This window comes from Scyliorhinus canicula, chromosome 21, assembly GCF_902713615.1.
Source record: "Scyliorhinus canicula chromosome 21, sScyCan1.1, whole genome shotgun sequence".
Lineage (NCBI taxonomy): Eukaryota > Metazoa > Chordata > Chondrichthyes > Carcharhiniformes > Scyliorhinidae > Scyliorhinus > Scyliorhinus canicula.
Genome location: NC_052166.1, coordinates 17,511,984 through 17,526,113, shown reverse-complemented (window position 1 = coordinate 17,526,113; position 14,130 = coordinate 17,511,984). Strand labels below are relative to the sequence as shown.

General features: G+C 47.0%; 1 protein-coding gene across 7 annotated transcripts in view; it reads left to right on the top strand.

The window, feature by feature from the left end:
• Positions 1–14,130, top strand: part of LOC119955564 (glutamate receptor ionotropic, NMDA 1) — a 221,420-nt gene that overhangs the window by 141,609 nt on the left and 65,681 nt on the right. For all 7 annotated transcript variants that reach the window (XM_038781881.1, XM_038781882.1, XM_038781875.1 and 4 more), the window contains 4 exons: positions 2,803–2,967; positions 7,184–7,302; positions 8,731–8,843; positions 12,959–13,107. In XM_038781881.1, coding sequence (XP_038637809.1) covers positions 2,803–2,967; positions 7,184–7,302; positions 8,731–8,843; positions 12,959–13,107 — 546 coding nt within the window. The remainder of the gene's footprint in view (positions 1–2,802; positions 2,968–7,183; positions 7,303–8,730; positions 8,844–12,958; positions 13,108–14,130) is intronic.

Genomic DNA, 14,130 nt, shown 5'->3' with positions numbered 1-14,130 from the left:
AGCCTGTTCCGGAGGGGGTGGGTGATCCAGGCTGTTCCTGAGGGGGTGGGTGATCTAGCCTGTTCCTGAGGGGGAGGGGGTGGGTGATCCAGCCTGTTCCTGAGGGGGAGGGGGTGGGTGATCCAGCCTGTTCCTGAGGGGGTGGGTGATCCAGCCTGTTCCTGAGGGGGAGGGGGTGGGTGATCCAGCCTGTTCCTGAGGGGTGGGGGTGGGTGATTCAGCCTGTTCCTGAGGGGGAGGGGGGGGGGGGCGGGATGGGTGATCCAGTCTGTTCCTGGGGGTGGGGGGGAGGGGGAATGGGTGATCCAGCCTGTCCTGGGGGGAGGAGGGGACACAATCGTAAACTGAAAAGTGGTGGGGGGCTGGTGGGGAACTGAGCCTTTGACTAAAGGAAGGTAACTTGACCCGAGTCTGAGGGGTGCGCAGACAAGTACTGAGCCAGTAAGTGTTAATCCTTGCTGCAGTGCATTTTGATCTTGATATTTCTCTAGATAAAGCATGATTTCTTATGATGTCTCAGAAACATTTCACATCCAGTGAATTTGCGGTAGTTCAGTTGCAGGCAGCACAGTGGTTAGCACTAATGCTTCACAGCTCCAGGGTCCCAGGTTCGATTCCCGGCTTGGGTCACTGTCTGTGCGGAGTCTGCACGTTCTCCCCGTGTCTGCGTGGGTTTCCTCCGGGTGCTCCGGTTTCCTCACACAAGTCCTGAAAGACGTGCTGTTAGGTAATTTGGACATTCTGAACTCTCCCTCTGTGTACCCGAACAGGGGCCGGAGTGTGGTGACTAGGGGCTTTTCACAGTAACTTCATTGTAGTGTTAATGTGAGTCTACTTGTGGCAATAAAGATTATTATTAAAAAAGGTGGGAGCAATGTCCCACTGGGATAAAATGCCAGTTGTGTTGTTTGAGTGGGGAAAGTTGGCTGTGACACTACAGGAAATTCATTGTTCTTTCAATATTATCTTGGGACCACGAGCATTACCCTAAACCAAAAGTACAGGACAGATAAGCTTCAGCTTATCACCTCCAACAATGCAGCCTTCCCTTAGTACTCCACTGTAGGTCAGCCTTGCTTATCGTGTTTTATACCATACTTTTATACTCAATTCCGAAAGTAGAATATAGAACATACAGTGCAGAAGGAGGCCATTCACCCATCGAGTCTGCACCAACCCACTTAAGCCCTCACTTCCACCCTATCCCCGTAACCTCTCCTAACTTTTTATGGTCACTAAGGGCAATTTTTCATGGCCAATCCACCTAACCTGCACATCTTTGGACTGTGGGAGGAAACCGGGGCACCTGGAGGAAACCCACGCAGACACGGGGAGAACGTGCAGACTCCGCACAGACAGTGACCCAGCGGGGAATCGACCCTGGGACCCTGGCGCTGTGAAGCCACAGTGCTAAACACTTGTGCTGCCCTAAACAGGAACTCAGGTCTCCAATTCTCTGATTCAGGTCAAGGTGATAAAATACCAACTGTTACAGTCCAACAGTTAGTATACTTCCATCTCTGAATTCCTGCAGCCATTGATCTGGGCACCTGCAATGCCTGGGAGAGAGTTTCGGGGAGTAGACGATGAAGCTTCTATTCAATGAGCTGATGAAGAGTTCTTGACTTCCAACTACAAACACAGCATTGCAAAAATTCAGCATTAATTTTTCGAATGCCATCAATATTGTAGGGGGTTGAAAACATGGTCACATCTTTGTGAGACTCGGTTGGGGGGGGGGAGGGGGGTAATTTCAGCAAATCCACAGGCCTGTGTGGCTTTCAGTCCAGCCCATATGGGGCAAGAACGTGGCTTTGTCTCCAGTTGTCCAAACCAATGCAGCTTTTGTGTGACAATGGAGCAAAGCCAGCAAGCAGCATTGTGAACTGACTAACTGTGCAAATCTCCTGCTGCAGTTTGTTCAGAAGGGTTTGGGAGAGGGAGGGCAGGTGGTGTGCCGGGATGGTCAGTGTGAGTAATTCAAAGGGATAGGTAAGTGACTGCATGAGGGTGATGTGACCATCAATTCACTCGGAACACGATTGGAAGTAAATTGTGGTTTTAATAGTCTTACAACTGAGCCTGCCTGCGACCAGAAGAACTGAGAGCAGGCTCACGGCTGCAGCACTTTATACTTCCGGTAGTGGGAGGGGCCATGGGCGGAGCCAAGGAGTGTACAAGCTCCTCATCTCCCCCTATGGGCAGAGCCGCGCAACGGCTCACATACAGAGTCCACAAGGACATAATACTATGCAATGCAATACAGTGTGAATTACAATACAGTATGAATTCACCACAGAGGAGACAGATGCTTTGTTCTGCTTTAGATTTTTAAGTCAAGACTTAGAGCAGGGGAGAGGGGGAAGGAATTGTGGCAGCTGTAAAAATCCAACACAGAGGCACAAATCAGACCCGGGTGGCAGAGCATTTTCACCCCTACACCGGCAGCACCACCTTGGAACTCGGGTAAAGGGGCCACACAGCTACAGGGCGTCAGCCTTTCAGGTGAGTGGCCCTATTGTGTTGTTCAGTGGACCCTTGCATTTCAGTTTTGCTGGCAGCAGGTGGTAACCAGGTCAACCACCTACGAAACTTAACACAAAAGCAGATCCTTAAAGCAATCCTTTCGGTAAAGCCAAGAGGAAAGAGTGGGAGGTTTGCAACTGAAGACAATTTGGTAGTTTGCAGAGGTTGGTTGAGAGGGACCAGTGTTGCTCAGAATCAGTTTCCAGCTCCCTCTCTCTCTCAATGTCTTTGCCGCTAATGTTTCTGAATTCTCATGGATGCTTTAACTATTTCCAGGTGAATAACAGCAATAAGAAGGAATGGAACGGGATGATGGGGGAGCTGCTGAGTGGGCTCGGTGACATGATTGTCGCCCCTCTCACCATCAATAATGAACGTGCTCATTATATTGAATTCTCCAAACCATACAAGTACCAAGGACTCACCATTCTAGTGAAGAAGGTATCGATGCAGCCATTAGATCACCCAGCTCTCTACTCATCCAGTCATCCAGCCATGTAATCATGCTGCTTTCTAATCATCTACCATCATGCCACTGAGGTGCTTCACTATGTGTTCAACAAGAATTTTTTTTAATTCATCATGGGATGTGGGTGTCATTGGAAAGCCCAGCATTTATTACCTCTCTGTAATTCTTAGAACCTGTAGAATCCCAACAGTGCAGAAGGAGGCCATTCAGCCCATCGTCCCTGCACCGACTCTCCAAAGGAGTACTCTACCTAGGCCCACTCCCCCACCCTATCCACGTAACCTCGCGCATTGATCATGGCCAATCTACCTAACCTGCACATATTTGAACTATGGGAGAAAACTGGAGCACCCATGGAAACCCAAGCAGACACAGGGAAAACATTGACAACATCAAAGAGATTAAATGAAATGGAAAATTAAAAATGAAAATTGCTTATTGTCACGAGTAGGCTTCAATGAAGTTACTGTGAAAAGCCCCTAGTCGCCACATTCCGGCGCCTGTCCGGGGAGGCTGGTACGGGAATCGAACCGTGCTGCTGGCCTGCTTGGTCTGCTTTAAAAGCCAGCACTTTAGCCCAGTGAGCTAAACCAGCCCCTTGCATTCCAATCATTCAAGCATGTGCTTTCACTGCACTTACCTCTCTTTGATGTGGTCAATGTTTACAAACATTGGGGTTTCACCAATTAGGCCACTGAAGCATGAAAGGATATGAATGGCTCAAAGCTACAGATAGTTTTTACAAATTGCCAATCACAGACCATAACTCAAAAGCTATGGATGGTTTGCAAATAGTGGATCTGTGGGAACCAGATATAAGCACAGCTGCTTCCCTTTGAAGAATGAACACATGGAACTGCAAAGAATTTTTTTATAACTATAATGCTTCCCACAGCCCCTGGCTGAACTGCTGTTTAGCTTCCTGACAGTGGTCCCTTTTCTGTGGGGCGGGGGTCAGGGCTGCATGGGAGAGTCTGTGGAGGGGCCGATCTTTTTGTTGTAAAATGCCACAGTTCCTCTGCACTTAGGGCTGGATTCACCGTTTTTGAGACTAAGTGCGGAGGAATTGTGCCGTTTTACGACAAAAAAAATCGCCACCAACCCCTCTCCGATCCTGCGACCAGTAAGGGGGGAGCAGCCACGCTGAGTAAAACACCCGGCTCCCATAATATAAACGCTTGGAGAATGACCGGGGCCCTGGCCGCGCATGCGCACGGCGACGACCTGCAGTGTTCGCACCGTAAAACATTGCGGCGGCCGTGGGCGGACCCGACCTGCCAGATAGTGCACCCTTGGCCACCCCCACCAGCTTCCCCAGCTCTCGTGGAAGATGCCCCAGCCAGCAAAAGGCTTCCGCCCAATTGTGGGCCCAGTTGGACACAGTCCGCAGCCGCCACACCAGGTTCCCGACTGCTGAGGCCACACGTCAACCACACGGTCGGGAAATCGGCCCATCAGGGGAAGGCCTTCAGGTGACCCATTAACACTGTTCCAAAGGCGTGCGGCGCGTGACACAATGACACCATTTCAAGAGGGCGCAGGATACAAAACCTGCGTCAGAGAGGATTCTCCGCCCGATTACGAAATCGGCATCAAGAAATGGTGAATCTCGCCCACTGTCTCTCAAACGGAGAATTCAGTCTCTTGTAGCCAGGAATATTTGGGAGAATTTCCGTCTCTGCGAACCTAACCTTTAACAATGGTCATGCACAGTATTGATTTTTGTTTTGGAGTTGGCTGACCGTAGTTCTAACCCAGGCTGCTGGGTGCAGAGGCGTACTGGCAGAAGGCCCGCGTCAGTGCTTCAACACCTTGCTGAATTCAATCAAAAGAATAATTGAATAATAACAAAAAACAGTTCTCCAACCCCTTAACCCCCTCACAATCCCGATGTCCCATCCATGTCAACCTATGCCACCTCATCCACGACCCCCATGGCCCCTCATACCCCCTATGTCCCACATTCCTATGGCACCTTTCGGCCCTATGCCAATCTACTGCCAGCATGTGACCCCACCCACCACATTTTTCCCTTACCCCCTCCAATGCCAATACACCTAGCATGCACCATGGGCAAACCTCAGGAGCTATGTTATTTGTCTATTGTTCACATCACATTTTAAACAAAAGCAGTCCATTGATTAAAAAAACATTTTATATATTGAAATTCCTTCAACTAATCTCTTCCAAAACAAACATTTTTATTCTGTAACCACTTTGAGCTGTCACTTAATAGGCACTCCATTGTAATCCAGATCTCATGATGATAACCCTCAGGCTCATGACAACAAACAGAATAAAATATCAAGCACTGATTTTTTTTATTGAACCCCAGACTGTTTTTAAAATTTAAAGCCCAGCAGAGTTAAATCCATTGACAGATTGACAATTCTTTGAGAGCTTCACAGTTTCAATGGGCTTATGCAGTTTTTATGCACAATCATGTTTATCTTTAACAATTTCAAAGGGTGCCTTACCTCTCCCAAAGTGCGATATCCAAAGGGGCAATCTGACTTTCCAAATGAATCCATCAAGTTCAAACCTCCTCTCACTTGGTCTAACCTGGACACTCCAGATTTTGCACTGGTGGCTGACCAAAATTGCACCTCAGTGGAAGCAGCTGATAATTTAAATGGGCAGCTCTTTCTGTAAAACATACATGTGTGGACCCCTAGCGGCACCAGTGCTACCTCTGTGAAAATAGGAAGTACCAACTTCAAGGGTGGGACCTAGGACTTCTGGTCTCTCTGTCATAGTGAAAATCTGGGCCTTAATACCTGCATTTCTTGGAGCCAAGATATCGCTGCAGCATCATATTTCCTCACAGCTATCTGTGCCTGAAGCTCTGCACTCTTGTGCAACTTGATATTCTCCTTTTGATATTACTTCCTGGTTCCCACATCCCTGCCAAGTTAAACCCCAATTGCAGTAGCAAATCGCCCCACAAGGAACTCAGTCCTGGCTTGGTCCAGCTGCAACCTGTCTGGCCTGTTCAGGTCCAATCTCTCCCAATGTCCCAGAAACCTAAAACCCTCCATCTTGCACTGTCTTTCATGCACACCTTCACCTGCTTTATTCTCCCATTTCTGTACTCACTTTCACACGGTACTGGGTGTATTCTTGAGATTACAAACTTTGAGAATCTGCTTGCTAATTTTCTACCCAGCTCTTTAAATTCTGACTGCAGGCCCACATCCCTCTCTGCACCTATGTCATTCGTACCGATGTGGATCACGACTGCTGGCTGTTCACACCCCCCCCCCCCCTCGCCCCCTCCTAAGGGTGTTCTGCAGCCATTCAGGAACATCATTGACCCTGGCACCAAAAAGGCAACACACCATCCTGGATTCAGATCTGCAGCCTCTCTGTTCCCCTAACTATCGAATCACCTATTGCTATTGCTCTTCCAGTGTTTCCTGTGCTCCCTTGAATGGCTCGGCCAGCTATATTGTCATGGATTGGCTCTGGCTGCACTCCCCAGATGAACTATCACGTTCAGCGGTATTCACTGGTTGGGCAATGGGATGCACTAAGGGGCTCCTCCACTGACTGTTTCTATTAGTCTGCCTGGCAGCGACCCTCTCTCCCTGCATACTGCAGGGTGACCACATCAATAAACGTGCGCTCTCAAGGTTGTGGATGTGCCACAGAGATGATTGGATTTTGTTTATTGTCACTTGTACCAATGTACAGTGAAAAGTATTTTTCTGCGAGCAGCTCAACAGATCATTAAGTACATGAAAAGTAAAGGAAATAAAAGAAAATACATAATAGGGCAGCTGCTGCTCCGAATCCAAAACTTGGGTAATGAGTGATTTCGATACCTGTCATCCTCTTGGGTAGAAAACAGTGCCAGGCACAGGAAGAGAAAGCACATCGGAGCCAATGGGAAGGGGGAGATCGATCGAGGCTGTGGGAAGGGGGAGATTGATCGAGGCTTTGGGAAGGGGGAGATCAATCGAGGATATGGGGAGATCGATCGAGGCTATGGGGAGATCGATCAAGGCGATGAGAAGGGGGAGATCGATCGAGGCTATAGGAAGGGGAGATTGACCGAGGAAGAGGCAATGTGTGCCTACTATGCAGTTTCCCAACATTTCATTGAATCCACTTCATTGCGTAGGCTGTTGTCAAATTGAGGCTAACCTTGTGTACACTGACTGTAGTGTTTCTGCTTCTGTTACCCAGGAAATTCCTCGCAGCACCCTGGATTCATTCATGCAGCCGTTTCAGAGTACACTGTGGCTGCTGGTGGGCCTATCTGTTCATGTGGTAGCTGTGATGCTTTATCTCTTGGATAGATTCAGGTTTGTGGCACCTTAATAAAATTCACTTCTGCTTTTCAGCCCTTTAGCCGACAGGATCAGATTCCTGAATTTCCTCAGTCAGTGTTACTTATACAGATTGAGATTCACTGGCTGTAGGACAGGGCATGGTCGATAGGTGTGAAAGTATCTTTCCTCCAGTAAGCACTGTGACGAACCACAAGCCTGGCAATGCAGATTTGACAGGATTATTAAATCAATACTTGGTTTAATAACCAAGGAGCACAAAATATCAATGGCATAAAGGAAATAAGAAATAAGTTGAGCCAAGGAAGTTGATGAACTTTTTTTAAAAGTTGGTAATGGTGAAAATTCTTAGACTTAGACTATCTAAATGTTGAGAAGTTGACGGACTCCCAGAAAGCATTTCATGATGAAAACAGAAGATGCTGGAAATGTTCAGCAGATCTGGCAGCATCTGTGGAGCAAGAAAACAGAGTTATAGTTTCAGGTCGATGACTCTTCATCGGAAGTGGAGAAAGTGTAAGATGTGGCAGGTCTTAAACAATTGCAGAGATGGAGATAGGGGAGAGAGGAAAGAAAAGGTTTTAAGGTCCCTGATCGGGCGCAGGCAGGGCTAATTAAACAGCACAAGTGGGTGTTGGCCCAAGGCAAAAAGGGCTGTTAAAATGAGACAAGCAAAGAATAAGGAGATGTGTTTGGGTTGTAACATCAGTACAACTATCATCCCATTTCAGAAAAATCTCATGAAAATTACTCCCACTCCCGAAAGCAATCAAGAAGATGATTATAAGCAATGTTGCTAATTACAATCAACCTCCTTTCACCTTCTGCATCTTGAAATGAGCTTCACCCTTCGACATGTGTTCAGTTCTCTTCTGAAGATCAGCAGAGATTCCATAAATACTGTCCAGGGCTCTTCTGAAGATCAGCAGAGATTCCATAAATACTGTCCAGGGCTCTTCTGAAGATCAGCAGAGATTCCATAAATACTGGCTCTGTGGGAAAAGAAATATCTTCTGGAATCAAGCTTAATCTTGTGTTTATGTATTTTATATTGATGAATCTGAGCCACCTTTTGTGATCATAAGACCCCCCCCCCCCCCCCCCCCCCCGCTTATCCTAATGTGGGTTGAGGTAACCCAATGTTAACCAACCCTATACTAGGTGTAAAATAAGTAAACTGCAACAGGATGCCAGCCTTCGCTTTGCAGTTTGAGGTCAATGAGGCCAGTGCCTTTTCATTGGTTATTTGTCCAGAGGTCAAAATTGGCCCCATTGTATTTCACTGAAAACTGATGATTATTGTGATAACTGTGTAGATAGTAATTTTGCACCATTAATTCTCAATATTTCATCCTGGATACAAGGACTCCATCTTGATTGTCATATAAATTGGCAACCCGTAGATCCCTTGGGGTTGTGACATCTGAAGTTTCTGTCTTCTAGTCCTTTTGGGAGATTTAAAGTGAACAGTGAGGAGGAGGAGGAAGATGCACTGACCCTGTCCTCAGCCATGTGGTTCTCCTGGGGTGTACTCCTGAATTCTGGGATTGGAGAAGGTAAGAGCGAAAAACGCTAGCATTAAGAGCCTCACAGAGTAATTACAGTATCCCACCGATGGTAATAGCTCAGTTTCACGTTTGCAGTTCGTGATGTTGGTGGATGTTGAATTGGGACAAGGGTGTGTAGATAGCCTGGGTCACATTGAGATCCAAAAAGACGAGTTGTTGGGCGTCTTGAAAAATATTAAGGTGGATAAGTCCCCAGGGCCTGATGGGATCTACCCCAGAATACCGAAGGAGGCAAGAGAGGAAATTGCTGAGGCCTTGACAGAAATCTTTGGATCCTCACTGTCTTCAGGTGATGTTCCAGAGGACTGGAGAATAGCCCATGTTGTTCCTTTGTTTAAGAAGGGTGGCAAGGATAATCCAGGGAACTACAGGCCGGTGAGCCTTACGTCAGTGGGAGAGTAATTACTGGAGAGAATTCTTAAAGACAGCACGGTAGCATTGTGGGTAGCACAATCGCTTAACAGCTGCAGGGTCCCAGGTTCGATTCCGGCTTGGGTCACTGTCTGTGCGGAGTCTGCACATCCTCCCCGTGTGTGCGTGGGTTTCCTCCGGGTGCTCCGGTTTCCTCCCACAGTCGAAAGATGTGCAGGTTAGGTGGATTGGCCATGATAAATTGCCCTTAGTGTCCAAAATTGCCCTTAGTGTTAGGTGGGGTTACTGGGTTATGGGGATAGGGTGGAGGTGTTAACCTTGGGTAGGGTGCTCTTTCCAGGAGCTGGTGCAGACTTGATGGGCTGAATGGCCTCCTTCTGCACTATAAATTCTATGATACTCCCATTTGGAAGCAAGGGGTCATATTAGCGAGAGGCAACACGGTTTTGTGAAGGGGAGGTCATGTCTCACTAACTTGATAGAGTTTTTTGAGGAGGTCACAAAGATGATTGATGCAGGTAGGGCAGTGGATGTTGTCTATATGGACTTCAGTAAGGCCTTTGACAAGGTCCCTCATGGCAGACTGGTACAAAAGGTAAAGTCACACAGGATCAGAGGTGAGCTGGCAAGATGGATACAGAACTGGCTAGGTCATAGAAGGCAGAGAGTAACAATGGAAGGGTGCTTTTCTGATTGGAGGGCTGTGACTAGTGGTGTTCTGCAGGGATCAGTGCTGGTACCTTTGCTGTTCATAGTATATATAAATGATTTGGAGGAAAATGTAACTGGTCTGATTAGTAAGTTTGCGGACGACACAAAGGTTGGTAGAATTGCGGATAGCGATGAGGACTGTCGGAGGACACAGCAGGATTTAGATCATTTGGAGATTGGGCGGAGAGATGGCAGATGGAGTTTAATCCGGACAAATGTGAAGTAATGCATTTTGGAAGGTCTAATACAGGTAGGAAATATACAGTAAATGGTAGAACCCTCAAGAATATTGACAGTCAGAGAGATCTTGGTGTACAGGTCCACAGGTCACTGAAAGGGGAAACACAGGTGGAGAAGGTATACGGCATACTTGCCTTCATTGGCCGGGGCATTGAGCATAAAAATTGGCAAGTCATGTTGCAGCTGTATAGAACCTTAGTAAGGCCACACTTGGAGTATAGTGTTCAATTCTGGTCGCCACACTACCAGAAGGATGTGGAAGCTTTAGAGAGGGTGCAGAAGAGATTTACCAGGACGTTGCCTGGTATGGAGGGCATTAGCTATGAGGAGAGGTTGAATAAACTCGGTTTGTTCTCACTGGAACGAAAGAGGTTGAGGGGCAACCTGATAGAGGTCTACAAAATTATGAGGGGCATAGACAGAGTGGATAGTCAGAGGCTTTTTCCCAGGGTAGAGGGGTCAATAACTAGGGGGCATAGGTTTAAGGTGCGAAGGGCAAGGTTTAGAGGAGATGTACGAGGCAAGTTTTTTTACACAGAGGGTAGTGGGTGCCTGGAACTCGCTGCCGGAGGAGGTGGTGGAAGCAGGGACAATAGTGATGTTTAAGGGGCATCTTGACAAATACATGAATAGGATGGGAATAGAGGGATACGGACCCCGGAAATGCAGAAGATTTTAGTTTAGATGGGCAGCATGGTCGGCGCAGGCTTGGAGGGCCGAAGGGCCTGTTCCTGTGCTGTACTTTTCTTTGTTCTTTGTTCATCAGCCTGCATTCCACAGAAACTCCCATTTTCCGATTTTAATGAGGATACAGGGGGTCCACACTGAGTAAAGAGCTTAGTTTTATTTACAATATGATGTATACACTGCCCAGTAGATCCCTACTGGGTTTGTCTCTCTGATCGATGCCTTACTGGCCGACCTTTTATACAACGGTTAATATAGATCCCCCGGAGCAGCTCATACTGCACAAGGACCACAGGGAAGATAATCAGTCCCACCTTGTAGGTCCCGCGTCGGATATTACACCAACCAATTCTCCCTCTCTGATTCACAAACTGCTATGCGGTTTGCTGCATAGTTCTAAATATGAAATCAGTACTTTCTATCGAAAGAAGTAGTGACTTTAAAATGGGGGACTGTATTCCTGATTCAATTATCCAATCTGTCTTACCCTGTCTCATCTGAAGATTCTTTTGGGCTCGACTCCCTTTGTACAAAACTATGAACAAACTATTCTCAGTTGGTTCATTTATAATGAAGCACAATCATCTGAAAGTGTGATTCAGTGTAATATGGACACGTTTAGTGAGTGGGCAAATGATGGCAGATGCAGTATAAATTTGAGGTTATCCACTTTGGTAGCAAAAACGAGAATGCAGACTATTATCTGAATGGCCATAAATTAGGAGAGAGGAATGTGCAACGAGACCTGGATGTCCTCATACACAGTCACTGAGCATGTAGCTGCAGCAGGCGGTAAAGAATGCAAATGGTACGTTGTCCTTCGTAGCGAGAGTATTTGAGTACAGGAGCAGGGACGTGTTACTGCAACTATACAGGGCCTAGGTGAGGCCACACCTGGAATATTTTCTGCAGTTTTCGTCTCCATATCTGAGGAAGGATGTTCTTGCTGTCCATGGAGTGCAGTGAAGGTTTTCCAGACTGATTGCTGGGATGGCGGGACTGATGTATGAGGAGAGATTGAATTGGTTCAGATTGCATTCGCTGGAGTTCAAAGGGGGGATCTCATAGAAACCTCTGAAACTCTAACAGGACTAGAAAGGGCAGATGCAGGAAGGATGTTCCCAAGGGTGGGGTGTGTCCAGAATCAGGGGTCACAGTCTGAGGATAGGAGATAGACCATTTAGGACAGAGATTAGGAGAAATTTCTTCACTCAAAGAGTGGTTGGCCAGGAAGTAGTTGAAGCCAAAACATTGCATGTTTTCAAGAAGCAGTTACATATAGCAGCACGGTAGCATGGTGGTTAGCATAAATACTTCACAGCTCCAGGGTCCCAGGTTCAGTTCCCGGCTGGGTCACTGTCTGTGCGGAGTCTGCACATCCTCCCCGTCTGTGCGTGGGTTTCCTCCGGGTGCTCCGGTTTCCTCCCACAGTCCAAAGATGTGCGGGTTAGGTGGATTGGCCAGGCTAAATTGCCCTTAGTGTCCTAAAAAAATAAGGTTAATTGGGGGGGTTATTGGTATAGGGTGGATACGTTGGCTTCAGTAAGGTGATGTGGAGATGCCGGCGTTGGACTGGGGTGAGCACAGTAAGAAGTCTTACAACACCAGGTTAAAGTCCAACAGGTTTGTTTCAAACACGAGCTTTCGGAGCACGGCTCCTTCTTCAGGTGAATCAGTTCAGTAAGGTGTTCAGTAAGTTCAGTAAGGCTTTCACCGTTCAGTAAGGTGATCATTGCTCGGCACAACATTGAGGGCCGAAGGGCCTGTTCTGTGCTGTACTGTTCTATGTTCTATAGCACTTAGGGCGAAGGGGATCAAAGGATGTGGGGGAAAGCGGGATTAGGCTTTTGAGTTGGATGATCAGCCATGAATGGTAGGTCATGCTCAAAGGGTCAACTGGCTTTCTGCTCCTATTTTCTATGTTTCTGTGAAAGACCACCTAGAGCCAATTGTAAGGAAAACTGGTCGCTAATATAGTTGGAACGTCCAAGTCTGAAGGTCTGAGAAGTACAGAGAGGGTGCAGTGTGTCTGAGATGGTAGAGAATGAAGTCACTGAACTCTAACATGGTGCCTCTCCTATCTACGTTTCCAGGGGCTCCGAGAAGTTTTTCTGCTCGAATCTTGGGCATGGTTTGGGCTGGATTTGCTATGATTATTGTTGCCTCATACACTGCCAACCTGGCAGCTTTCCTGGTGTTGGACAGACCCGAGGAGCGGATCACCGGAATCAACGATCCCAGGGTAAAGCTTTCACACGCATATCACTGCTCCAGTGCACACCACAGAGCACAGGTTTTGCAATTCTCACATTCTGGAATTACGTGAGCTGTGTTGAGCACAGCTTTATAAAACACATCTCCTAATTCAATTATCGAGGCCACCACTGCCACTTTGTGACCACATCACTGTCCATTGATATTAGATACTCCCACATTTGCACACTCAAATCTGAGATCACATTTTCACCAGTCACAGCTGTTCCTCCACATCATGTGAGGAAGTCCGGGGAAATGCTTCTCCAGAAAATAGTGATTTTTTTCACACGTTATTTGGAGAGTATTTTAATAGTTTGCTTGTAAATTCTTGTAAATACTTCAGGCGTACACATGCTATTGGATAGCTGTGTTGGTGAATGAAGTCCATTGTGGCAATCTCCTCTTTTTGACTCACTTTCAACAGGTTTCTTCCTGTGCTACTGAAATGAGCCTCATGTTAGCCAGAGTAACAACAAACACTTCAGATGTTCATTGAATGCTTCTTTATCTATCATTTTTTCCCTGGTATTTGGAGCATCAGTGTAGTCGGGAAGGTTAAATAAAACCATTATTAAAATTGCCAATCTGAAGTACACTCTGAGCGACACGGCAGCACAGTGGTTAGCACTGTTGCTTCACAGCTACAGGGTCCCAGGTTTGACTCCCAGTTTGGGTCACTGTCTGTGCGGAGTCTGTACGTTCTCCCTGTGTCTGCGTGGGTTTCTTCCGGGTGCTCCGGTTTCCTCCCACAAGTCCCGAAAGACGTGCTGTTAGGTAATTTGGACATTTTGAATTCTCCCTCTGTGTACCCGAACAGGGGATGGAGTGTGGCGACTAGGGGTTTTCACAGTAACTTCATTGCAGTGTTAATGTAAGCCTACTTGTGACAATAAAGATTATTATTATTGTCAAGAACTGCCTTCCCAATTCACTAACTGTGGGGTGGATTTTCAGTGAAAATGTCAATTGGGTGAATTCTGAACTGGTGGCTGGTTGGAATCTACCTCAG